General features: G+C 42.1%; 1 protein-coding gene across 1 annotated transcript in view; it reads right to left on the reverse strand.

Annotated features, from left to right (window-relative positions):
• FAM107B (family with sequence similarity 107 member B) overlaps nt 1-25,886 on the reverse strand; it is a 160,005-nt gene extending 134,119 nt beyond the window's left edge. The window contains exons 1-2 of the mRNA XM_049624626.1: nt 25,870-25,886; nt 3,438-3,498 (exon numbers count right to left, since the gene is read on the reverse strand). Coding sequence (XP_049480583.1) covers nt 3,438-3,447 — 10 coding nt within the window. The 5' untranslated portion in view covers nt 3,448-3,498; nt 25,870-25,886. The remainder of the gene's footprint in view (nt 1-3,437; nt 3,499-25,869) is intronic.
• Between the last annotated feature and the right edge of the window lie 1,220 nt (nt 25,887-27,106).

Here is a 27,106-nt window from a genome sequence, read left to right on the forward strand (position 1 = left end):
ATGTTGTTTTGATGGTAGCAGAACTGGGGACCAAAGGTAGTGAGGAGGGAACCCCACTGTGGAGGGGCAGGGCCTGGAAAGGGCAGTCTTGAGGCAAAGGTAAATTTTATCTATCTGATGATGAACATGCCTAGCACTGGTCTTGCTAAAATGAAGCACCAGCTGACAGCCACTCATGGTGTATCACATTAAAAGAGACTTATTATAAATGGGCACTCTATCCACTCAGCTAATATATCCATAAAGTCAAGGGGAAGTGCTCCCTGATTCTGAGTAGGCATTAGGGTTCTATTACACGCAGGTCACTTACTTAAAAAAAACCCTCAAATATACACAGACACTGAATTATTAGAGAGCAAATGACAGGTAATGATGATGGTAAAGTTTAAACACACTCCCAATTAACCTGTTCTAGCCCCTGGGTGGACCCTGCAAGTATAAATTATAGATCTCAGGATAAAGTGACTGATGCTTGAGGATTAGGTCAGCGGCCACGAAAAGAGGCTGAATGCCAAATAGGTATTGCTTAGATTCATTATATAGTATTTGGTTTTCACTTTATAAATATCCTGGCTAATGTGTCTTTCTTCACAAAAGGATTTCATATCTATTCTTCAAGACCCAACTCGTATGCTGCAATCCCTTGGATAACTTCCTGGATCCGCCAAATTGAGTTTCTCTCACCTCATCCCCCCACTCCTGTCTGTGTTTTAGCATGCACTGTATCAGACCTGTCGTCTTAGCCCTCTGTGTCCATGTTTTAGAGACACTATTTAAGTACAAGCTCTAAAGGCAAGACTTCCACAGAACCCTGCTTTCTCTAGAATTTACATTTTACTTGTTTTTTAAAGGGTACAATTTCTCCATAATTTAAATTTTCCTTTTATTTGTTTAATGGCTGCATTTCTCATTGGCCCACAAACTCCATGAAACATGGAGTCATGTCTGTCCTAGTTACCACTCTAAATATGGCATTATTCCTAGCACAATGTCTAGCACATAGTAGGCATCCAATAAACATTTCTTAGTTATTGTATTTTATGTTCATACTTTTCAAATAACCTGGCAGACACAACTTACACATAATATGACTTCAAAGAATGGTTAACAAACACAGTATATCTGAACTAATGGACGAAAACTAGAGGCAAAGTACACTAGTGCCACAGTGTAGAGATGCACTTTTGGGAGTAAGTCCTGTAAACGAAAGGGGCTCTGTAGTAAGTCCCAAAGTTGGTGAACCCAAGCACTTTTTAGAAGTAGTGAGAAATTTTTGCATTTTCTTCTCAAAATTTCTACTTAGAGAATAGCATTATTTGGTGTTTTTTAAGAAAATAGGTGAATATTTATTCACAATCCAAATTCTAAAGCCATACAATTCAATCACAAAGAAATGTGGATTCTAGATTTCTAACTAAACTGTGTCCCTCTTTTTCTGCAGAATTATGTTCATTGGGATCTCTGACTCCAAATGTATTTTTGGAGGAAAATCTTTACCACTATATACATTTCTAGTAACACACTCGAAGGACTTAAAGTTTGAAGAATGCTAGCAGACTGTTTGAGAATGGGATCCCTGATTTCTCACTCAGAGGTGTCATGGTGGGATGTGTTGGAGTCAACTCATGTCTTAGAAAAGCTTTAGTGAGTAGTTGTGCCTTCACAACATGTGAGGTAGTCAAGTCTTTGGATGTGAACAAATGCCTTCAAAATCTAGTGGGCACTATACCAAGAGAGCAAGTGATACCATTTACAACAGCAACCAGGAAACTCAAAATCTCTTGGCCAAATTTGCATTGACCCAGCAATGGCCATTATCCCAGCCTTCTCTAGCTGAGGAACTGAAAATCAAGAGTGTGTGTGCAAAAGTAGCATTCAGAACAATTTTCATGGGTATGATACACAAGCTCCAACTCTGCCCACTCTATACCGCTACTTTCAAACTCCAAAACTCCTTACAAGCATCATCAACTCAAGGAAGCTTCTTAGATTCTACTTCCTCAATGTAACCACAGGGCTTTGGTTGTATCAGTCTTTTCACATTATTTCTTGTGTTCCAAACACATCTATGCCTTAGACTTTTGTTTTCTTGAAGGCATGTGTCATGCCTTATACTCCTTTATAGCCCAATCTAAAGGGTCTACATCTAAAGTAGCTACAGAGTTGGCTTACATCAAACCCACCCTACCTATATCTCCATTATACAGAGAAAGAAAATACCTTGCATATAGTGGACACAAAGGACTCAAGTAAGAATTTACTGAATGACTACCAGGTTCCAGCCACTGTCCAAGGTGCTAAGATACTGTTAAATAAGACAGGCAAGGTTTCTACTCTCTAGGGAAAAATAAGTAACCAAACCAATCCATAGAAAGATAATTTTAGATTGTCATAAGAGTTATGAAACAAATAAAAATGGGCAATGACATGAGGAGTGGCGGGAAGGAATGACAAAATGGCCTCAGGGAGTAGACATTTCAGTGGATACCTGAATGATGAGAAGGAGGCAGCGAAACAAGGATCTGCAAGGGGAGAGTGTCCTAGGGAGAGGCACCAATATAAAGCAATGTTTGTTATTGTTGCAGATAGACACTTGGGAGGGGTATAGAGGGAGATGGTGGAGATGCTTAATTGCTAATTCTCTTTCCTCCATCTATATCAGAGCAGGATGCCACCTCTCCCCCCACTTTGCATTTTTTCATTACCATTTCCATTTTCTCAATCCTGCTCTCTGATTTCCATTAAAATGTAAAAACATGAGCCTCTGCCAGCAGCAAACACATCTGGATCCCTCTTCTAACCCCTAAACATCTAAAACACCAAGCTAAATCCATTTGAATATAGAAGCAGAGACTTAGTTTTCATTATTGTTAGGTCCATTCAACTAATGTTTCTTTTTATGAGCATTGCATGTCATTATCCTTACTGATCATAGTCAGAAACTAACTTATGAATTTACTCATCACTGTTTCTTTCCATAGTATCTCATAGGGAGTCCTATTACGGGGTAAATAGTCTTAGCAAAGCAGCGTATTTCACTATGCACTAACATAAAAAGAAACCCAGCAAATGCAACTAAGTATCATTTCCCAAGGTAATCATAAAAACTTCAGTGAACAGCTACGCTACTTATTTTAGTATTCCCAAATTTGAAATTTCTTCATCATTATCATCATTTACTTCATTGCAAGTATTTGTTCATCAAGAACTGGAATCAATAAAAGAAAGAAGAGAAGCAGCTAGTTTCGGCATGATGACCAGATTGTCTAGACATCGTGCCTGGAATACATCACAAGTGACATTTCTAGTCATGTTTCCAATCATTTGGAAAGTCACACAGACTTTCTCTGGCAACATGCAAAGCTTTTGGATGCTGCAAGCCCTGCTGTCAGCAACAGCAGCCCAGAAAAGGAGGCGTCGCACTGAATGTACTCTACCTGATGCCATCTTCTGTTCCGACTCGAGACATTTAGGTTCTTCCCGGGAGTCCTCTTCTTCCTGAGTTACAGCCCCACAAACCAGAAAAATAGGGAGACATTAAAAATATGCACTAATTTACATAAACACTTTCTGCAAACCTACTGAATTAATATGAGTTCAAGATCTGAAAAAAAATTAGACCAAACACTTAACGAACTGAGTCTTTGGACAAGCAACAAATTCAACACAGATGTTGAGTAGAATAACTACAGGGGTGCTGGGTTACAAACTCTAGGGTGCCAGCACAGGGAAGTGTCTATGGATGTGGTCCCTGAAGCAATACAATCCAGGGGCCCTCAGTGACTAACATGTTTGGGAGCATCGATTACTTAGGCAAAGTTGTGGTAGGTTCCTCCACAAGTCAGATATTCCACCAGCATGGTGTAACAAAGATAATTATGCTTTACTCTTCAATATGCAAAGAGCTGATTTCACCTATTTTTGAAAAATCTATCACCATTCAGTTATTTTTTTATCTCTGGGAAGTTGAGTAAACACATTCTTCTCTGAGTTCCGGTATGATATTTTTTAATGACATTGTGACTCCTGTAGCATTGCTAAAGTAGACCGAGCTAGGAGTGAGGGAGGTAAATTAAAAAGAATGTCTACAAGATGCTTTTCTAATTTTGTCTGCAAGATGTCTTTACGCTGATTCCCTCACTTATTTTTTTCCTTCCTTGAACAAATATTTGAGTGCCTCTTATGGGCTATTTCTGTGGGACCTTAATTTCTATGCAAGATCCCTTCAATTACACTGCATGCAGTTATCTACTCAGCATCCTTCCCAGACTGGCACACTTTCTGCACATATTTTGTTCCTCCAAAGAATGTAGCCCACTAGAAGATGTTTTGGACCACAACAAAGCATGGGGGTGTGGGGTTCCAGAAATGATAACCGAGGCTACTCTGTAACCAAAGTGGAACAATGGAACTCAAAAATTGATATTATCCATGGTAGGAGTACTCCCCCATTTGTTGTGAGTTTGCAACTCCTAAGTACTATCTCATCTAGATGAGAATCCATCATACTCTCAGGCTTCGTTAGTAAGATAAAGAAGTGTTCTTTTCAACTCATGAAGAATAGTTTCTTTAAATTGTCATCACACTCAACTTACAAGGGAATTGATTTCACCTATGTTGGGAACAAATGTTTTTCCAGAGATCAAAAATCATCTTCAAATGTTCATCAGGGAGCAGTTCCAAAAACTTATTCTACTTTTGAAACCCATGAACCAGTATTGGCATGGGCGATGTGAGTAAACACGCGTTCAGTTCAATTATCTCAAATTTAAAAGTTGTAAGAAATTTTAATGATAATTGCTTCCAAAATTATATTTTTAAAAGGGATGTGAATTAATACTACACCAAAGGGCATGTAAATGATAGAAAGCCCCATTATGCATAAACTAAATACAGCACCTAATTTCTTGTTTCACAAGGCCAAACAGGACTGTATATAATGAAAACACAGGAGTTATTTTATAATACAGCTATAGGGAAAGTCTCTCAAAATGCCCAAATAACCAAATAAAATTGTTTCATAGATGATAGTATTCTCCTTTGAGCCTGTAACAGTGTTTTACTTTTTATTGCTTTGAATTCCAGAATTGTGAAATAATGTAGCCCTTCAGCTTTCCTCCAAACATATTATTTTATTTTAAAGTGCCCCTCCCCCAATTTTTCTCATTAAATAGTAAAAATTGCAAAGCCCTGGAAAGATCTGCAGATGGAAGGATATTTGGAATCCTCTTGGCTGGAGAGCTCTCAGCATAGAATAAACAAGCATCTGTCTTCGATAGTGTAAACTATGTTCTATTTAGAGAAAAAAGACTGAGCTTCTTAGATTCTTGTGTTTCTTCTCTTCAGTGCAAGTCTGTGATTTGCTGAATTTGTTCTCACTGGCTTTTCCCCAGCAGAGCTAGAATAAAATGACAACAGTCCAACTGTAGTAGACATCTGTTGATTTTGCTGCCTGGCATTCACTCACTCTATCTAGTAAGTGTGACCCGGTTTTCTCTTTAAAGTCATCCTCTTCCACTCTTCACCAACTGTGGCTCCTATGAAACCAGCCCAGAGCTCCATGGACCTCCCTCCATACTACTTACTCCAGGGGTGGTCATGTGACTCAGGGCAGGCCCATCAGTCCACTGCATTTCCGTGTGATTGGTTCGCAGTAGTCATGTGACCCAATCAAGGCTAATGATAGATTTCCTCTGGACTTTGGAATAGGAATTTGACTCCTATTCTTACCCAGTAAAACCTGAAGCGACTTTGAGGTTTGGAGCTGGTGCTGTCACACGCAGCTGAGACAGACATCCACACAAAGAAAGGCAGAGCCAAGAGATGGACTGATACTGAGTCCCAGTGATATCATTAGAGCCCCAAATCCAAGCATTCCAGAAGACAGCTTAACCTTGGACTTTTCAGCCTAAGTCAGCTATTATGTTCCTTTTTCCTAAACACACACACACACACACACACACACACACACACACACGCACACATTTAGGGGCACCTGGGTCCTCAGTCAAGGCTCAGACTCAATTTTGGCTCAGGGCATGATCTCTTCCTGGGATGGAGATCTGTGACAGACTCTGTGCTGTCAGTGTGGAGTCTGCTTGAGATTCTCTCTCTCCTTTCTTTCTCCCCTTCCCCCCAACCCTGCCTCAAAATAAATAAATAAATAAACATTTTTTTAAACCATGAGGATTTAAAAAATAAAAACCCATTTCTATCAGGTTTTCTGTCACTTCTAACAGAACCAGCCAATGCACCTCAGCTCTGGGCAGCCAGAGTGGGCTGCGTTGGTCAATAGCTTCTGTGCCTCACACACTATCTTGTATTTTAATCTATTTTTAAATGGAATATGACAGGGATGATGCACTGACAAAGTGCTCAGAGGAAGTGCTAATACAATTTGGCAAACAACTGAGCTTTTCATCTATTTCTTCTGAGGTCTAATTCCAAGATGTTTTACTGAGAGGTCATGAGTTTTGTATTCTTTATGAGATGGTCAGTCAGGCTCGACCACAAGAGGAGTCAGAGGAGAGGAAAAGCAGGAAAAAATAAGTCTATCACCCTCACAGGTCCTAGAAAAGAGGCTCAGCCCACCTCGGAGGGCCACATGGGAAAGACACCAGAGTGGTTGGGGGCAAAAGACAGGAGCTAGGGGAGTCTTTAGGACACGGACTTTATTGGGTTTTCCACAAGGGAAAGGCAAGGCAGGGTGCAGTAAATAGCTTAGGATTGGCTACTTTAAATAATTTCAGTGGGCTTTGAGCCATAGGGATGGTCGCTAGTTGCCTGGTACCTGGCGCTGAGATAATTAAGGCAGAGGGATATTGCCTCCTGGGGTACACAGGCCAGACAGAGAAGGTCCAACTCTAGATTGGTTAGTTTGCCTCGTGCAGGCACAGTCCAGGCTGGACCCTTTGCTGTCTCTAAGAAATGGCTAGCAGAAAGGTTTTTGAGATATGTCAAAACATTACAATATACAGAAAATTTAAAATATTTGCAATACATCACACTAAACCACAACCTGAGTATGTTTACAATGAGTGAGTTCAAGGTATGTTTTAGTACAAATAAGTTTTTTCCCCTAAGATTCACCTGTTTGAGCAATAGAAAATCAGTCAATCAACCAATCGATCAATCATTAACTGTATAAGCTCAGTGACATACTTTGAGTCATTTTAAACTGGCCTCACAGTGCAACACTGACAGCTGGCATTTCACTCTAGGAGAGCAAGTTTAGAAACAAGATGGTAGTTCAAGAGAAAAATAGCATTCTTGACCAAGAATTAAGGAGATTTAGTCCCATTCGTCTCCACCTGTTGGAACAAGTACATGACTGACTCTTGGCGTCAACTTCCTCCATCTGGAAAATGGATTCCAAATATAACCATCCCTTCCCAAGAAAGTTGAATTCTAATTTTAAATAACTGCTTCCCTGTCACCAAACGTTTGAGGAGTCTTCAAGTTTTCTCTCTTTGGACTGTACTACAAAGAATGTCTTTCAGTGTAAGGGTTTTTGTTATTTCAAATTATTTTGGATTAAAGTTTCAAGGGTAGGATTTTGGATCAAAGATCATGAATGTTTTTGAGGCTCTTGATGTAAAACTCCCCCCCATACAAAAAATTACAGTAAATTAATGTGTTAAAATGTGACAGTTCTGTTACATCCTCTCTAGCAGCATCTAAGTCCACATTTTGATGGATATGAAGAGTCTGCCATTGGAGGTAATTTTAGAAATGGATATCCAACACTCACCATATTCCAGTGCCAAGAGTATCTCTCATTTCACTTGTTTTATTTTGGCACTGCATTGCTACTAGTAAATACATTTTTAATCTTCCATGGAATCCCATATCTAAGCCTTATCTATGCCACTATTTTGTAGGATCTTCCAGGGCAAAAACTATGCTTCCTCTTCAAGCTTCATTCAGGCTCTACCCTCTTTGTCAACAGGTGCCTGTCAAACAATTGTTGAATGGATTCAATTGTTCCCCTACTTTACACTTTTGTTTAATATCCAACCCAGTAACACAACCCACAATGAAACTTTGAACATTGTCCCGCCTAATAACAAAGATCAGGTCATAGTTTCTATAAGAAGGCCTTCCTGAAGCAGCTCCCATCTCCATCCCAAACTCTACCCCACTGTGTAGTAGTTCATTAGTCCTCAACAATTCTCTGAGGTAGGTGACCTTATTATCATCAGTCCTGTTTTATGGATGGAGAAACAGAGGCTCAGAGGGCTCATTCACCCTGTAGTGGATACTATGATGTGACACCTGGAGGCTCCCTCAGGACTGAAAGATTTATTGTCAGAGCTACAAGAAATGTGGTTAATAGACAGCACTCAGCTGTCAGCATCCTGGAAGAGAATTGCCAGGGCTGGTGGCACTTGGACTTGTTGACTTGAAGACAGAGAGGCCCAGCCCCCTTACTTGATCTCAAGACAGCTCTGAAGGACCCTCCTAGCTCCAGAGCTCCCTGTTGGTGGAGGGCTTCATTGAGAAACTTCATTGTATCCCATCATTTCTCTCTGCCTAATCCTTCGTCCTTCTCTTTCTTTCCACAAGGGTTGATCCCCAAAGCACTCCCTAATGAACTTTGCATATGCTACTCTCCATTTCAGAGTCAGCTTTCCAGGAACCCACCAACACACCCAAAGTAACATTTCCTGGAAGTGCCAAAAGGGAATTCAGGCCCAGGTCTACCTGGCTCCAAGTCCGATGACAAACCACTATACTAAAATCCCTCCTTAATATCAATCAGTGTCTCGCCCTTGTTCAAGCTATGGATGCCTGGGCCCCAGCTCAGTTTCTGATTTGCTAATAATGAGGTTTGGGGTTACCAACCATCCTGATTTGCTTGGAACTGAGGAGTTTTCCAGGATGCAGGACTTCTGGTGCTAAAACCAAGGAAGTCTTAGGGAAACTGAGATGAATTGGTCACACTAATTGGGAGTGTGACCCTGGTATCTGCTATTTAAATGACCTCTAGATGTTTCTGATGCACTGAAAAAGCTTTAAAAATATTGTATATTTGTAAAAGAGAGTCCTAATTATGGATGTGTTTTTAAGCTAATATTTTGAACTCTCTGTTAGGCACTGCCTCTAAGAGCTTTACAATCTGTTTAGCAAATATTATTGTCCTCATTTTACAGATGAGGAAACTTAACAAGAAAGATCAGAGAAATTAAGGAACTTTCCCCAAGTCACACAGCTAATAAGTGAGCCTGCAGAAAAACCCCGTTGTTCTAGAATGTATGCTCATAACCACCTCTCCATAATGTACACCAAATGACTTGTTCTCTCTAAATTTCCTCATCTGGAGATGGAGATAATATATATGTACATGGGTTTTTGTGAGGGTAAAATAAATCTGTACAGCATCTATTCCAATGTCTGCTGCAGAGGGAATATATATTATGCACCTTTCCTTTTCTTCCAGTGGAAACACTTCGTTGGGTTGTATGTCCATTTTTTTTGTCCACTGGACCACTAAGGAAAGGATTACAGGTCACCCACCAAAAGCTCTTTCCTGACTATATTTAGAACCTAGAAAAATTCACTTTATGTCAAAATATATTTACTGAGGAACTTCCATGTTCATGGAACTATGCTAAAAACATGGGGAATGCCACAGTGAATAGAATATAATCTTGGGCCTCCAGGAACTCATAACCACAGGAGAGACATATGACATTGATCTTAGTTTTCTTAGGGAAAGAAAAATCCTAACTCTAACAAATAACTTTTTCTCCCCTCCTCTTCACGTGGTGTCATGTGTAAATCATGTAGGATAAGGAGTAGAAAGAATCTCAATATTGGAACCCGAGAGAAAGAGCTTGGTTAGCACTTAGGACTAAGGGAAGGGTAATATAAATACGTTGGTTCACCCATGTCCTCAGCTTCCTCTTTCTGGGTGGGCAAACACAATTCCAAAGCTATGAACAAGTCTTTGAGCCTTCAGAGAAGTGACTCTGGACCCCAGTGCACAGGTGAGGTGGCAGAAGCATCCAGTCAATTTTAATACATGCTACACAGTTGTCATTTTAAAGAATTAATGCAGCAGATACAACTATTCTGAAATGTGCCAAGAACTATAGAGCAAGTGGATGGAGACAGAAGCAAAGCCCATTGTCATCTCACAGGGTGGTGGAAGGATGTGGGCCTTGGAGTTAGGGACACTAGGGTTAAAATCCTGGCTGTGCCTTGTAGGAACTCTGTGAGCCTCAGTTTCCTCATCAAAATGTACAAGTAATCACTTGATGTCCTTGCAGGACTGCTGTGAAGGTTAATGAGATGACAAGTGTAAGAATATCATACTAGTCACTATTAACATGAGATAGAGTGGTGACTGTCTGCTCATACAGCATCCACCCACCCCATCTAGTAAGAGCTGTCATCTCCTGGCCTCGAGGATTAATCCAGGTAAGAGGATATAACTTAATTTAGGCTAGTCATCCTGACTTTACTGGGACTTCTCTGCTTGGTTGATGGATGTCTTACAGTCTTAGGTAGGAGCCTCAGAGCTAGTGACAGTCACATCCTCTGAGATAGCTCAAGAGAATGAACCCAATGCTCAATGAGAAGCAGAGGCAAAAGGCAGAGTGGGAGCTATAATGGATGGTGGTCCTGTGTCCTATTCTGTGGTTTATTATTTCTATATTCCTCTGCCAAATCTGTTTAGGCTACCCCTAACTTCTTGCAGCTCAGAGAATGCCCTTTCAGATAATTGTAGATGAAGAGGAGCCCAAGAAGACTGAAGGTGTCATTGCCAACCACTTCAGCATCTCGCTCCAGCATGACTGGGCCCATAGAGGATATTCTTCAGGAGCAAACACTGCAATTCACTAAGTTACCTAAGATCAGGGAGACTCTGGGACCTTGACCAGAGGCTTGGTTCATTTATAGCCTACCCTACATGGTGCCCTAGAGTGCTAAGTGCTTTTCTGCTTTTCTTCATCTCTACTTATAGGAAAACTAAGTAGTTACAGGGAAAAGAAAAAGAAAAAGAAAAAGAAAAAGAAAAAGAAAAAGAAAAAAAAAAGAAAAAGAAGAGGTATTAGATCTCATGCTTGTAAACTTGTAGTTCTCAAACTTGGGTGTGTATCCAAATCATGTGGAGGACATGGCAAAAATACAGAGAACCCAGCCCTTTTCCATTTCGACAAGCCTGGGTCTCTGGATTTTATTTTTATTTTTATTTGTTAGTGCTTTATTTGTATCATATTAATACAGTGGAAAAGCATGCACATTGGAGTCAGACGAATAGGTACAAATCGCAGCTCTCCCACTTGTGAGTCATGGGATTTTAGCAAGTTCCTTACGTCACGTGTGCCTGCATTTTCTTGTGGGACAGTGTAGCTAATAATAGCCCTTCCCTCGGAGGGCTGTGGTGTGGTGAGTTTGTTAGTGGGTGTAAATGGAGCGATACCCGGCACATGAGGTGGTGGCGGCGGATGGTTTCCCCTTTTAGGGAAGTGACTTCCTGCAAAGGCACCAGCTCTATGTAAGAACAGTTTTGTGTCAGCTCATTTATCCATTCATTTTTTCCACGAATAGGACCCTGGTCAACTGCTTAGTTGTGTTTAGATAAATACTGACAAACGCTTTTAAAAATCTGGTGTTTTATCTCCTTTTGTGGTCCTTAAAGAGATCCCTGAAAGATGATAGTACAGATGGAAAGATGTTAGGAGTCATCTGACATCTCCAAGTGAACCTGTTTTCTTTTCTTGTGTATTTGCCAGTTTCTAAAATGTCATATTCAAAGGACTTTCCTTAATTCATTGTAGGTACATGGTTATAGTTCAGTTCATCTTACCATCTGGAAAGTTCCCTAACAATCAGACTAAAATTTCTCATGTTAACATCTCATTACTTCTTTTTAAATTTTTTTAATGTTTATTTATTTTTGAGAGAGGGAGACAGAGACAGAGCACAAGCAGGGGAGGGGCAAAGAGAGATAGGGAGACACAGAATCCAAAGCAGGCTCCAGGCTCTGCGCTGTCAACACAGAGCCCGACGCGGGGCTCAAACCCACAAACTGTGAGATCATGACCTGAGCCAAAGTGGGACACTTAACCGACTGAGCCACCCAAGAGCCCCTCATTACTTCTTTAAAACATATCCTAAATTTTTATTAAGTTTTTAATTTTAATTCCATGATAATTAACATATAGTGTCATATTAGTTTCCAGTGTACAATATAGTGACTCTACACTTCTATGCATTACTCAGTGTCCACATGACAAGTGTCCTCTTAATCCCCTTCATCTACTTCCCCCACCCCCACCCTCCTCCCCTCTGGTAAGCCTCTGTTCTTTATAGTTAAGAGTCTGTTTCTTGATTTGTCAGTCTCTCTCTTTTTTTTCCTTTGCTTGTTTTGTTTCTTAAATTTCACATGAGTGAAATCATATGCTATTTGACTTTCTCTGACTTATTTTACTTAGCATTATACTCTCTAGATCCATCCATGTTGTTGCAAATGTCAAGATTTCATTCCTTCTTATGACCAAGTGATATTCCATTATATATATCTATATATATGTGTATATTTCCACAGATATGTATCTACATATATCTGTATATTTCTACATATATGGATATACCCACATATATCTATTTATATCTACATATGTAGATATACCTATTTATATCTATATCTATATCTAATCTGTATCTATCACTTCTTTATCCATTCATCTATCCATGGACACTTGGGCTGCTTCCATAATTTGGCCATTACAAATAATGCTGAAGTAAACATCAAGGGTCCATGTATCCCTTTGAATTAGTGTTTTTGTATTTTTTGGGTAAATACCCAGTAGTGCAATCTCTGGATCATAAGGTAGCTTTAAACTCTTTAAGGAACCTCCATACTGTTTTCCCCAGGGGCTGCACCAGTTTGCATTCCCACCAATAGTGGACGAGGGTTCCTCTTTCTCCACATCCTCACCAACACTTGCTGTTTTTTGTGGTTTTTATTTTTGCTGTTCTGACAGATGTGCTATCTCATTGTAGTTTTGATTTGCATTCCCCTGATGATGAGTGATGTTGAGCACCTTTTCATGTGTCTATTGCCCATCTGGGTGTCTTCTTTGGAGAAATGTCTGTTCATATATTCTGTCCATTTTTTAATTGTATCATTTGTTTTTTGGGTGTTGAGTTGTATCAGGTCTTAATAGATTTTGGATACTAACCCTTTATCAGATATGTCATTTGCAAATATCTTCTCCCATTCAATAGGTTGCCTTTTTTTTTTATCATTTTATTTTATTTTTTCATCATTATGAGTATATTTGATTAGCTCTCCTGGTGATGCTAATACACACCCAAGTGTGAGAATCACTATTGTAAAGGATGGAAGTTTGGCCCAGAACTCAGATAATATCATCCAAGCCCTCTCTTTTTCTGTCTCTCCATTTGTCTGTTTCTATGTGTCACTTCTCAGGCCCCTCTTCACTGCACAGTCAAGACCACCAGGAGCTCTGGGGCTACATCCTTTCAGCTCATGCTTCAAAGGGGGACAAGGAGTATTTTAGTCCCTGCGCTCACATTCAGAGTTCTAGGGGAAGACTGTGACTGGTCTATCTTGATTCACATAGTCACAGCACATGCCTATCAGGGAATGGGGACTATGATTTTCCAGACCCATACTATTGCCCCTTCCAAGAGCTGCTAGAGGGAGAGGTACTGTGATTGCAAGCCTCACTAGAACCTCAGAAAACAGAAAGGCACAGTTCCCTAAGGGAAGGAAGGCTGTGTCCTGAGGTAGGGGAGGAAGGATACTGGCCACATTGCTATTGAAAATATATACTCCCAAGTAGGCTGAATTCTCCAAAACCACAGGACTAAAAATGCCTACCATGTGCCAGGAGCTTCATATATGTTACATGTAACATGAGACAATATTTAAAACATTTAACAGTATGGATTAGCCACCAGCTGACCAGAATGGGGAGGGTCCTGGAGGTCCCAGAGGGAGAGGCCTTACTTAGCCCTTTAGTTCCTGGACCGTGCAGAGTTTAGAGGTCCAGGAAAAGGGGTGATGTGGAACATGGATGCCACTTAGGGATTGGAGAACAGTTATTTATCAGTCAACACAATGGTATTTTGATATTGGAATAGCCAACATGTTCTTCCTGATGTATACCTGCTGAACATTTTCAACCCTCAGTATCATCAGCCACGCTTCTAAAATAGAAGTACATCGTGGAAGTAAGCTACAATACACCAGAGGTATGCAAACCTCTCTCTAGAGTACCATTACACTCAAAGATTTGGGAAGGAAAGGGGGACCTGGGTGGCTTAGCTGGGCAAGTGCACGACTCTTGGTTTCAGCTCAGGTCATGATCTCACAGTTCATGGGATCAAGCCCCATGCTGGGCTCTGCACTGATGCTGTGGAGTCTGCTTGCAATTCTCTCTCTCTCTTTCCCTCTCCCCCTTTCAAAATAAATAGATGCTTTAAAAATATTTGGGAAGGAAAACATTCCTTCCCAAACAAATCTGATGACATTGCACAAGGGTGTGTAGAACAGACATAAATGTTTAGGATGATCATGAAATGTCAAAAGAAGTTTGGATGCAGGGTCACTGACTTGGGGTTACTTCTATAGAGAAGATTGGAAAGCATTGTCAGGGGAACTGCAATGTTGATATTTGTGCCCCCATTATACAGAAGGGGCCTTGGCAGGTTGAGGACTTTGTCTAACGGTGCATGTTTTAAATGGGGGCAAGAATTCACACCATCTACCTGGGGCAGAGGCCCAGGTCTCTCAGCAGTATCACACTACCTTTAAAGTCTGCTCCTTGATGGTGTTATTTTTAGAAAATTCCATCTTAAGTGGCAACAGCTAGTTATCACCTAGCTATACTTGTGAAAGGACCAACTGAAGAGAATTTTGGATAAGGAAGAACTTCGCAAAGGAATGAACAATTGTTCCTCACAGTTAAGGAGGGCCATTTCAAAGACAGGCCATTGTCTGTTTCAAGGTCTAGAGAGCCCCAGGCCAAGAAAACCACAGAACTATACTACGATACTACTTTGTCACATGGTGGAAATTTCAGAACCAGGAGCAGAGGGGAAGTTTGACACAGTCTTTACAACTGTAATTCAGCACACTGGTCCAAAATTTAAAGCTGCAAAATGAGTGCAAAAATATTCAAATTAAAATAAACTGTCAGACTCCTGGCAAATGGAAGGGGTAAAATCTGGTTGCCTGTACATGTTGCTATAGACTGAATGTTTGTGCCCCCCTCAAATTCAGATGTGGAAATCCTAACACGCAAGGGGATGGTATTTGGAGGGGAGGCCTTTGGGGGTGATCGGGTCATGAAGGTGGAACCATTAGAGGAGATGAGTGCCCTTATAAAAGGGACCCCAGGGAGTTCCCTTGCCTTTTCCACCTGTCAGGACATAGTCAGGAGAAGGCCATCAATGAACCAGGAAGCAAACTCTCACCAGACCCTAACTCTGCTGGTGCCTTGATCTTGGACTTTCCAGTCTCTAGAACTGTGAAAACTACACGATCATTGTTTAAGCCACCCAGTGCATGGTAGTTTGTTAAAGTTGTGTGAGCAGACTAACACCCTAAATTACTGAGGGTTATTATACATCCTGCGTAGAGATTTGTATTACAGATCTTGACTGAGTGACAGGAGAATCATAAAACTCTTCAGCTACTTACAGCATCTAGTTCTACTCCAGAAACACTTGTTGAATGAATAAATGAATAAATAAATGAATGTTTTTTTAAGAAAAAAAATTTCCAAAATATCCTTCCTTCCTTCCTTCCTTCCTTCCTTCCTTCCTTCCTTCCTTTCTGTAAAACTGAAACTCCAGGAAGCTATGCGTCTATCATGTGGCTTCAAGCACTAGGAGGCACACTGCCAAATAATCCTGGGAGAAGATGTAAGTTTGAGAGATCACGTACCAAAAGGATTTCCTACATACGCTGTGAATGAGAGAAGCAGGATTTATGTTGGAAATCAGGGCACTAGTTTTTATTCTTCTCCATACTGGTTCACAAAATTAGCAATATCTCATATCTGCCTAGTACCTCTCAATTTATAAAGAGCTGTCCAATACATGGTTTTATTTGACTCCTTCAAAAACTTTGTGTGCTGGGCAGAGCATTATCTCCCTGTCTAGGGAAAATGTACTGTTTCCTCTGCTCATACTTACACTTCTGACCCAGATGTGTGGGTTTTGTCCCACACTGAACAATTCTCTGACACCGGCTCGGTATTCACAGTTCACTTCGACACTAACCAGAGTTAGCACAGACCCCCCAGGTTAAGGGCTCAGACCCTCCCCCGCCCCAAGGCTGGTCCCACTTGAAACTCCAATCAATAGTAGGTCTCCATGTTACCCACAAATTCTGTTCAACTTGGTTACAAATTGGAGGTTCCCACAACTCCCTCCTTGGGCTTGATAATTTGCTAGAGATCCCAGAACCCAGGAAAACAGTTTACTTACTACTGCTGATTCATTACAAAGGATATTTTAAAGGATATACATGAACAACCAGACAAAGAGGTACATAGGGCAAGGTTGGAAAGGGTCCCGAGTGCAGGAACTTCTGTCTCCACGGAGCTGGGGTGCACCACCCTCTCAGCAGGTAGATGTATTCACCAACCTATAAGATTTCCCAAACCTGTACTTTGGGGATTTTTATGAAGGCTTCATCATATAGACATGATCAATTATTAACTCCATTTCCAGCCCCTCTCCTCTTTCTGGAGAATTGGTTGGCAGCAGGGGTGGAGGGGAAGGGAGCGGGAAGCTGAAATTTCCAAGCTTCTAATCATGGATTGGTCTTTCTGGTGAGCAGTCCCCATCCAGTACCTCAGCTAGTGTTGTCTCATTAGAACAAAAGGTGCTCCTATCAGCCAGGAAATTCCAAGCTACTTAGGAGCTCTGTGAAAAACCGGGGCAGAGAACAATATCATACACACACACACGTGTGTGTGTGTGTGTGTGTGTGTGTGTGTGTGTGTACATATATTTCTTACTATCTCACACCCCCATTTTCCATTTGAGGAATTTGGGCTCCACAGTCACAACTGTAAAGAAAGGCAAGGCCAGACACTGTTCACTAACCACTAGAGTTTTCCAGAGCTCCCATCCATCCTTCAGAGTTTAGGCAGAGGGATCAGAATATAGGAGGGGGACCCAAAAGCAGAGAGGGGGCAACGGTGCTACCAGAGACCCACACTGAAGCAGTGTGAACATGTTCTTAGAGCTATCACAAGAATTCTAGAGGTGACTTCTCAGCCCTGGGTTTCATGTCCTGATCAGCCTTACTTGCAGAACTTATTCTAAGCTGAGACATTTATGGAAGCTGGAATTATGTTTGTGTAGAGGTCACACCCCTAGGTAGTGACACCCAACAGCTCTTTTGATTTCCTGTAGAACCTTCCAGAATAACTGAAAATTTGATGGTGGACTTTTTTTGGGAAACCTAAATTTTTCTAGTCCTAGCTGAAACTGAAGCTGGTGGTAAGGAAATTTAGGCTCAATGTCCGGCACCCAACTGCTTTTCCTGAAGTTTGAATCAACAGAGAGTACTATTTATAAATTGCCCAAGTGACCTTAAAATTTTGTCTAGATTCATCCTGGCGAAAAAAAGGCTAAATTGGGGGTTGCTTGATGTCAACTAAGGAACGGGAGAGAGAGAGGAAGGAGAAAGCCGACCTGCTGTCCTGCCTTCTCCTGGGCTCCAGCACTATGCAGGGTCCTGACTAAGTATACATCTTAAAGCAACATCATTTTTAAATATAATTGCACCAGCTCCTTTAATTACAATAGTGTTTTGGAACTCATGGCTTTTCAGTTCCCCTCACAGAAGCTTTATGCTCAAAAAAGACCTAGCAAAGCCAGAGAGGACTAAGGATTTCCCTGGGTCAATATATACCTCTCATCTTTCTGGCTGTGGTCCCAAGAAGAGAATTTTTGGAAAAAAAATTTTTTTCTTCCACCCATCCTCATTAATATCATTTTAGAAAGACAATGACATCTGGTGGGAAATGAGAGCCACCTGCCAGTCTCACAGAATTGTGTGAAGTTGACGAGGTTCACACAGCCCTGGCCTTCACTTCCTCCTTAACAAAATGGACAGAAATGCAGCCCTTCTCCAGGCCAGGGCAATGCTTCCAAATCAAATAAGGGAGGGATTGCGAAAAGCATCCCGAGCTTTTTTACATAACAGAAGGCTCAACATTCTTATTTGGAAAGAGAATTATGAAGGTCAGTTATCTTTTTGCTTCATTAAAGCCCAGGCACCTCCGTGTATATACAAAATCAACACAAATGGATAGAATTCTGTCACCTTGCACACAGTGATCACTCAGCAAATATTTATATTTTGTGGGCTAACCTCACCATATAGACAATTGCAGGTCTGCTTGGAATGCACAGAAAACTCAGCAGAAGGAACAGGTTGGGGGTAGGGCAGGTTATAATGAAAAGTGCTGCTCAGAGTTCTTTTCTTCCCTTTTCATTCCCTTTTCTGCCTATAAATGCTTCTCTGCCCAATTCTTACTTGTGGATAGAGCCTGATAGACCCACTCCAAGACCATAACGGTCAAGGTCATACACATGCACACTCAAACATAAATACACACAAACACACACATAGACAAACACATAAACACACACATACACAAATACAAATACACAAGTATATCCACACAAATGCACACATATGCACACAATTGAAACACACACACATATACACATACTTAAATACACAAACACACATACATGCACACTTAAATACACATACACACACATAAACATAAACACAGAAATGCACATGTACACACGTACACAAACACACATACACATACTACTCAAACACACATACATGCACAAATATAAACACAAACACACACATACATACACACACAAACACACATGTATAAACATATACACATAAACACATATGCATGTACTGACACATGCATGCATGTACGTACACAAACAAGTACACATACAAACATGCACACAACCTACCCAGAGTGGACAACACAACAAGGAATGACCTGGTAACGAAATCCTTCGGTTGCTAAGCCTCCCATGCCTCCTGCCCCTGCCTCTGACCTTCGTATCGGGAACCATGTTGTCTATTTCAGCATCTCTTTTGTCAGAGCTTCCAGAAAGAGGAGTTACTGGGAACTTGAGTGTTAACTTAAGCGATGCCCAAAGTTCCTTTACAAGGAATTAATAACCAGAGTTCCCTTCTTCCAGATGTTCCTCCACAGTCAGGGCGCCCCTCCACCCACCTTCCTGCTGGCGGACGCTTCCCACAGCCGCTGCAGACGTGCTCCAGATGGACCGCTGCCCCAGCGCTCTCACTGAGCCTTGCCTACTCCTCTAAGGGAGAAGAAATGTGCTTCCTGGGGAAGGGGTCAATAGTGGGCTTTAATCTAGAAAACCAGGGAAGAAGTACTATAGTCGAATGGCAAGCATTTTTAATTTCATGGGAAACTGAGTCATTCAACAAGCAGTGATTTGAGCACCCACTCTGTGCCTGTCAGTGGATTCAGTGTGGAAGAGACAAGGGGGACCAACACATAGCCCTGACCTTCAAGGACTCCCTAGAGCAGGAAACCAATCATTAGAACAGGAGAAGCACTAGGGAGGGTAAAGAGGAAGGGACTCAGGAGTCTGCACATGACAAGAGGGGAGAGAAGGACAATTTCTCAGGGGAGATGACACCACGTGGGAAGGGGTGGTTTTCCAGGTAGGGAACCACTTTGAGAAAGAAAAAAAAAAAAAAACACCTCTGATATTTTTTGCTTTCAATTTCTTCCTAAAGTTTTTAAAGTATATTTATACCTTATATCTCAGAGACAGCCTATGTACCCTATGTCTTCCATGGGTCCCGTTGTTCTCTGCCTGCCTGAGGATAAATCACAGGTTCCCTTGCCCTCTGGCCCCCCACTGGAGTCAGTCCTGGGGAACAAGGTGCAGGAGGCCTGAGGGAGGATGGTGAGGTCAAGGCTCTTATTCCGCTCTCCCATCAAGGCAGTCTTCTCTAGGAAATGCTCTTTTTTTTCTAGGTTCCTGTTGCGGCTTCCTCTCCACCCTCATCCCTTTGGGTTTAGGAGCAGTAACAGCTCTTGCCCTGAGACTAGTATCCCTTGCGGTTCCTCTACATCCCACCCACACCTAACAAAAGTTGCTTTATTAAGCTCTCTTTGAATTATTCTAATTGGAGGGCCATCTGTTTCCTGTTGGGATCTTGACTGATAGAGCAAATAGCAAATATATCAGGGAGGGCAGGATGCAAAAACTATATAAACGTGTGTGTGTGTGTGTACATATATGCCAGTGACAGTAGTGATAGTGTCTGATTTAGTCATTTATTCCACAGACATTTATTGATGACCAACTATGGGAAAAATACAATGGATAAGGAAACCACACTTTCTGGATTTTATGAGAGTGTCAGTTACAACATTTTTTGTTATGGTGAGATTATGTATTTTAATTTGGAGAACATTAAATATGATCTCAATAGCCATGGGCAAGGGGAAGATGAGTACGATGAATTAGTTCTCTTAGTGTTTATACTCAAGCATAGCTTAGTTCTCTACAGTTCAAGTCAATAAAAGAAAAAAGCAAGTGGAGAAAGTCTGAGATATGATCAAGTACCAGATGTACATTTTTCAGGTTACACTATGGGTAACCTCACCTGCTAGGAGGTAAGACTGTTGCTTTGGGGTCAAAGCAGTGGTGAAAATGAAGTCTCACCATGAGCCAGACAGCAGAAGCTTCATATACAATATTGAATCTATTCTTCAAGGAAACCCCTATAAACCAGGCATGGTTTTTCTCATTTTGCAGAAAGCTGAGGCTTAAAACATTAAGCAGTGAGCAGTACTAGTTAGCATCTGGATTCAAATTCAAGTCTATATCCAAGACCCATTCCTCTTTATTCTACGTCTCTTCCAGGAATAGACCACTCACAGCCAAGACCAGAGGGTATTTGGTGAATAAGAGACAATTACAGCTTTGAAGGCAAAGGGCTATCCTGCAATTTTGGCTTACTCTCTGTTATTATATCTGCACAGTGAGAAATGGGCTGGGAAACCAACCTTACAGGAATTTCCTTTTGATTCTGCATGGTAGAAATAGACCTCAGCTAACAATCTGCTCTGAGATCAGAGAGAAGGTCAAGGGGCAAACAAAACAAGCTGTACTCCAGTGGCACACCAAGATTTGTTTCTGTGGAGTCTATGGCTCCCTTTGAACTATCTAATAATTATTAGTTTCAGGAGGTAGTAGAGTTTAGCATGTCAATGGGAGGGTATCTAAGGGACACATTTGAAACTTAAGGCTGTCCTGGGGCACCTGGGTGGCTCAGTCACTTGAACGTCCAACTCTTTACTTCGGCTCAGGTCATGATCTCATGGTTCATGAGTCTGAGCCCCGCATCAGGCTCTATGCTGGCAGCGTGAAGCCTGCTTGGGATTCTCTCTCTCCTTCTCCCTCTGCCCCTCCCCCACGCATTCTCTCTCCCTCTCTCTCAAAAATAAATAAACATTAAAAAATGTTTTAAAAAGAAATTTAAGGCTGTCCTACCTGTGATTAGCTACACTGGGGCTAAGAGTGAGCAGCTTTGCTCTCTGCTTCCTTTGGGTACAGGACAGCCAATCTAATCACACAAGAGGATTCTTATGAGTGGCAAGTAATACAAACGGTTATAAATTTAAAGTAATCCATAAATTTTGAAGAATTCAAATTTAAGACCTGTTGATGCTCTTATAAAAGCCTACCTTCCCTTCCCTTTAAGTACCCATATACCATGGTTTAAGTACCCATATACCACGGTTTATGCCCATTGTCCCAGAATGATTATTAATGCTGTCTTCTTTCATTCTCAGAAGTGTTGTTTTAGATGATAAATTGTCACTCTATTTTTGCTATATATAAGTGATTGATAAAAGAAAGTGAGGCAGTGGGATCCTGAGCTTCAAATACCCCAGGTCTAGCTTCAGAATAAGTGCTGTCTTGCTGCGTATGCCTAGGTTATTCAATTAACCTCTCTGATCCTTTATGTGCCAAGTGAGAAGAAAACATGTGGCCAGTGACTTTTATGAGCAATAACAAGCAGAAATCGTTCATAAAGTTATAGATCTTGGAGCCAGAAACAACCTGGAGAGATCATTGAGCACACCGGGGCTATGAAGAGCCATCCAAAACTCACAATGATATAGTCAGTTTCCCCAAAGATTTCTATTGTTTTGAAGAAGTCTAGCAACTCAACCCAGCCAAGGTAAACCAAATGATAGAGAGCTGATGGCCTGGTGACTCAAGTCTTTTATCAAGTGGAATTCTAACTACTAATCACTCTTTGTCTGTTTGTTGCATTTGCTAGAAGAAAATATCTAGTGGCCCCAGTGCCCTATTAACAAACATCAGAAAGGTGTCCGTCCTGGATTCAGCAGTGGGTTCTGAATGGGGATTGTACTTGCCACTTCATGAGCAGATTTCACAGACAAGGGTGGGATGGGGGGACCCCAATCCCAAGGGCCTGTCAGGTGTAACCAGGGGCATCATGACTGGATCCAGTGATATGTTTCTTCAGTGTCCCTGAAGACTGTCACAGTCTGCTCCTCTCTGTCTTGTTTGCTCTTGCCTCAAGTCAGCTATGTCTCCAATCCCCACTCCTCAACAAGTCCTAGCAATTTTATTCAGATAATGTCTGATAAATTATCAGTTTAGAGGGATACGGGGGGTGGGGAGGTACAAAGAAAAAATAAGCCACCAAAGTGCATGGTATTTGGCCCAAAGCCTAGAAAGGGAGCTGATCCCATCCTTAGGCCTCTACTGAGGGTATAGACAGAAAGGATATAATACCTCAGCCACTTAATGGACAAACTAGAAAAGGCTCCCCTGGTCCCTCCGCTCCTTCATCTTCTTGTAACTTCTCCTTTCCTCCTTGTCCTCATCCTAGACCCCCAACCCTGCCTCCTCCAAGCCCACCTCAGTCCCAGAAATGACACTGGGAAGTTCCTTAAGATTTGCCATGGCTGGAATCTGGAATCATTTCCAGGGCAAGAGTCCTGGGTTTTTTAAATAACACAGGGGTTTGCATTTGTGGAATTGGAAAGTCTGCGATGCCTGCACAACAATTAATCATAAGCCAAATTCAAATCTGTGTGCCAAAAATTTATAAAGTACTGTGTTACAGAATCTGTTTTTCTCCCTCTTATGACAGCTTTAGAGGAACGGAGGAGGGGCAAATAAAAATAGCCACTTTCCAATGCCTCTACTTCTAGGGTAACATATAAGGGTGTCCTTGAAAGCTATATTATCCTTCTGCAAAATGGTTGCCTGTGGGCTTCAGTGTGAGCAACTACTGTTTGAGCATAGAGTTTGTGACATCCATCTCAATGTACTTTCATCCAGACTATTTCTACGGTTTTGTGCCTTTATCGCCATGGGGCCAATTGCCACACATTGGCCCAGTCCCAGTTCAACTTCTGGTCTTGAAACACAAATACCAAGATTAAAAATAATGTCCATAGTGGGGCACTTGGGTGGCTCAGTCGGTTAAGCATCTGACTCTTGATTTCGGCTCAGGTCATAATCTCAGAGTTATGAGATCAACCCCACATTGGGCTCTGTGCTGAGCATGGAGCCTGCTTATTCTCTCTCTCTCTCTCTCTCTCTCTCTCTCTCTCTCCCTCTCTCTGCCCCTCCCCCACTCACACATGCTTATGCATATGCATTCACTCTCTCAAAAGAAATAAACATTTAAATAATAATAATAATAATAATGTTCACAGTATTTTTAAAATCCATAAAAACATATCATTCCTATAGTAATACTCCTAAGCCAATTTCGATCATGGTGGATTTGCCAAGAGAGAGGCAGAAACCCACTGTGGGCAGTTCCCTGTGTCTTTTTAATTTAGCAATCAAACGCCCAATCGAACGAGTTATTTGAGTAAAAGGAGAAAGAAGGGATAACGTCAAGTGTAGGTGGAACTAAAATGCAATACCTGGAGGGCTATTGGAGAATATTGGAAACTATTCACCAAATAGTTACCGCTTACACTCACACGTCTATCATACTTAACAATTATAAAAGATAGTTCACATACGTTATCTCGCATGAGCTGTGAAACAGCCCTTGGAGGAAAACACTATCATACTCACTTACCACTTGGACATGCTAGGGCTCCAAAAGGTTATTATGTGATTGACCAAGATCATAGAGCTAATACTCAACTCCAGATCTGTCTGCTTTCCACTCTGGGGTTTATCTCACTATAGTCTGGCTATGTGCTCCAGTATATCGTGTATAAACTAGTACCCCAGCTTTCAGGGAATTACAGATTAGAAAGCATTGCCCTGCCCTCTTTGAGGCTAAGTCGTAAATGCAAATAACTCTAATACAAAGCAGATGTGACCACTGCAAAAGTGGCATGAACACATGCTGTGGAGGTTTTGAAAAGGATACAACCGTAATTTTGGGGGAGATTCGGAAAATCTTGGTGACAGAAATAGGTTTGCGTTGAAGCATGGATACCGGGCATACTGTGATCAGGTAGAGTGGGTAGGTCGTAGAGTCAAGGGACAACATGAGGAAAAGCAGGGAATGTATGGTGTGTGACGAGAATAATAAGACATGGGTTCTACTCACAGAGCATTTGTACCTCCTAAGGCTTTTGTACCTCCTAAGCATGAGCACCTCCTAAGGCTTTTGATTTAATTCTCAAGGCGTGGGAAGGCCACTTTGGAACTAAAATATCGCCCATCCTGAAGATTAAGTCTGCAAACTGTGTGCAGACTGGGTTAACATGGGGAAAGCCTGTAAGCGGGGAGGACAGGGAAGAGTCCATTAAAAAAAAAAGGGGGGCAGTAATGACAACTGTGATGCAGGGGCTAACTAAATGAGGTCATGCAAAATCTAGGAGAAAATCAAGAGTCAAGAAATAATCCCCAGTGGAAAGGCTATTCTTTGAAGGTGAGCCATTTCTTTGGGCAAGTTATGAAGCTGGAGGGAAGCACCATCACAATGAATGGCCATTAAGCCTGGCATCCCCCAGGGCACCTTGCGAGATAAAGGGGCCTGGCTCCCTGACTTGTAACTTTCAGAACTCCAGAAAAATTGACTGGATGGCTTACTTCCATATGGAAGCCTTGGGGGCATTTCAGTGTCTGCAGAGAATTTAACGTAGGGAGAGTAATTGGTGCCGACATCAGACGAGATCCAATAAAAAGATGAACGTCCTTATTCTAAAATGACAATAAAAATGAGGGTGAAGAAGGGGGTGGCAGATAAAAAAAACAAAAAAACAAAAAAACAACAACAAAAAAAACCCAGCCTGGGCTTATCTCTGTATCCTGACCTGGATCCATGAAGCACAATCTGCTGCAGCTCCCAGGGCATCCATTTCCTGCCATAAACAACAATGACACTCTCCTTCCCAGATGTCGAAACAGACTAAATAACCTCCACTTGCCACTGGCAGCTCTGACAGCAGAAGTTACCTGAAATCGCACCAGCCCTGGATGAACTCTCGGCCCAGCCGGTCACTTGGATGCTACAAGCAGGCCGGAAACAAATGGCGCTGGGAACTGGCACAGAAGTTTAGCCGTGCTCACTAATAACCTTCACCTGGCGGTCACGAACCCATCAGACAGTGACAGACGCGTGCGGCGCAGGCGCCTATGCACGCGGACGTGCACACGCACGCACGCGCTTACGTACTTACGCGCATGCACGCGATTACGTACGTACCGGCATCCACATCTCCCCTCCTTCCTGACGTGGCCTCTCCGCATGCTGTAAGCCAGGGAGCGCCTCGTGTCCTTGCGAGGCTGGAACCGGAAGTGGGACTCAGTCATACTTGCCCTGGAAAAGTGCCCTCTGCTGCTCATTTCTTCTGGAGGTAAGCACTGAATTCATCTCATCTGAGTGGTATTAAAACATTCTTGGGACACCTGGGTGGCTCAGTCGTTAAGCGTCCGAAGACGTCGCCTCAGGTCATGATCTCACAGTTCGTGGGTTCGAGCCCCCCTCCCCCCCCCCCCCCCCCCCCCCCCGCCCCCACCGGGGCTCTGTGCTGACAGCTCAGAGCCTGGAGCCTGCTTCGGATTCTGTGTCTCCCTCTCTCTCTCTCTCTGCCCCTTCCCCACTCGTACTTTGTGTCTCGCTCTCAAAAATAAACATTAAAAAAAGAATTAAAAAACTTTTATTTATTTTTGGGACAGAGAGAGACAGAGCATGAACGGGGGAGGGGCAGAGAGAGAGGGAGACACAGAATCGGAAACAGGCTCCAGGCTCCGAGCCGTCAGCCCAGAGCCTGACGCGGGGCTCGAACTCACGGACCGCGAGATCGTGACCTGGCTGAAGTCGGACGCTTAACCGACTGCGCCACCCAGGCGCCCCCAAAAAAAAACTTTTAAAAATTAAAAAAAAATTCTTTAATGTCCTAGTTTAACCTCATGTTTCCTGACATCTCGTTAATCTCTTTCGATTCTAACAGACTTGTTTTTAAAAACCCTGGGGCCAGGCCAAGCCCTCCATTGTAAGTGGTAAGGACAGCCCAATCGTATTTTCGGACTCTCCCAGGATCAGCGAATGTGGGAACAGAGAAAGAGAAGACAGCAAAAGCCTTCCAGTCCATCAGCTCGGGCTATGCGTCAGGAAGGGGAGACCTAACAGTGTGGCTGATCCCAGGCAAGGAATTACTTAAATTATTATTATTCCTAACACAGTGTGTGAGAGAAGAGGGAATTGTGTGGTGCCATAGCGGTGACCTTCAGTAACACTAGCCCATTGCAGACTTGTCCCTCTGGCGGTGTTTGGAGATTCACATTAATGAGGGAGGGCCGAAAAGGTGTAAGGAAGTAGGTAAACACACTCAAATGTACCTCTTAGCAAAAGAAACAGAATTTAAAACTGTCATACCTTCAGCAGTGTTTTAAAGCCGACTCTTAGAGGTCCACGACAAAAAAATTGGCAGAAATAAAAACTCTTCTAATTCTTCTTTTCAAATGAAGAATAAAGAATACACTGGTAAGTAAATGCAAGAGGGACACCTGGGTGGCTCAGTGGGCTAAGCATCTGACTCTTGATTTTGGCCCA

Source organism: Panthera uncia, chromosome B4, assembly GCF_023721935.1.
Source record: "Panthera uncia isolate 11264 chromosome B4, Puncia_PCG_1.0, whole genome shotgun sequence".
NCBI lineage: Eukaryota > Metazoa > Chordata > Mammalia > Carnivora > Felidae > Panthera > Panthera uncia.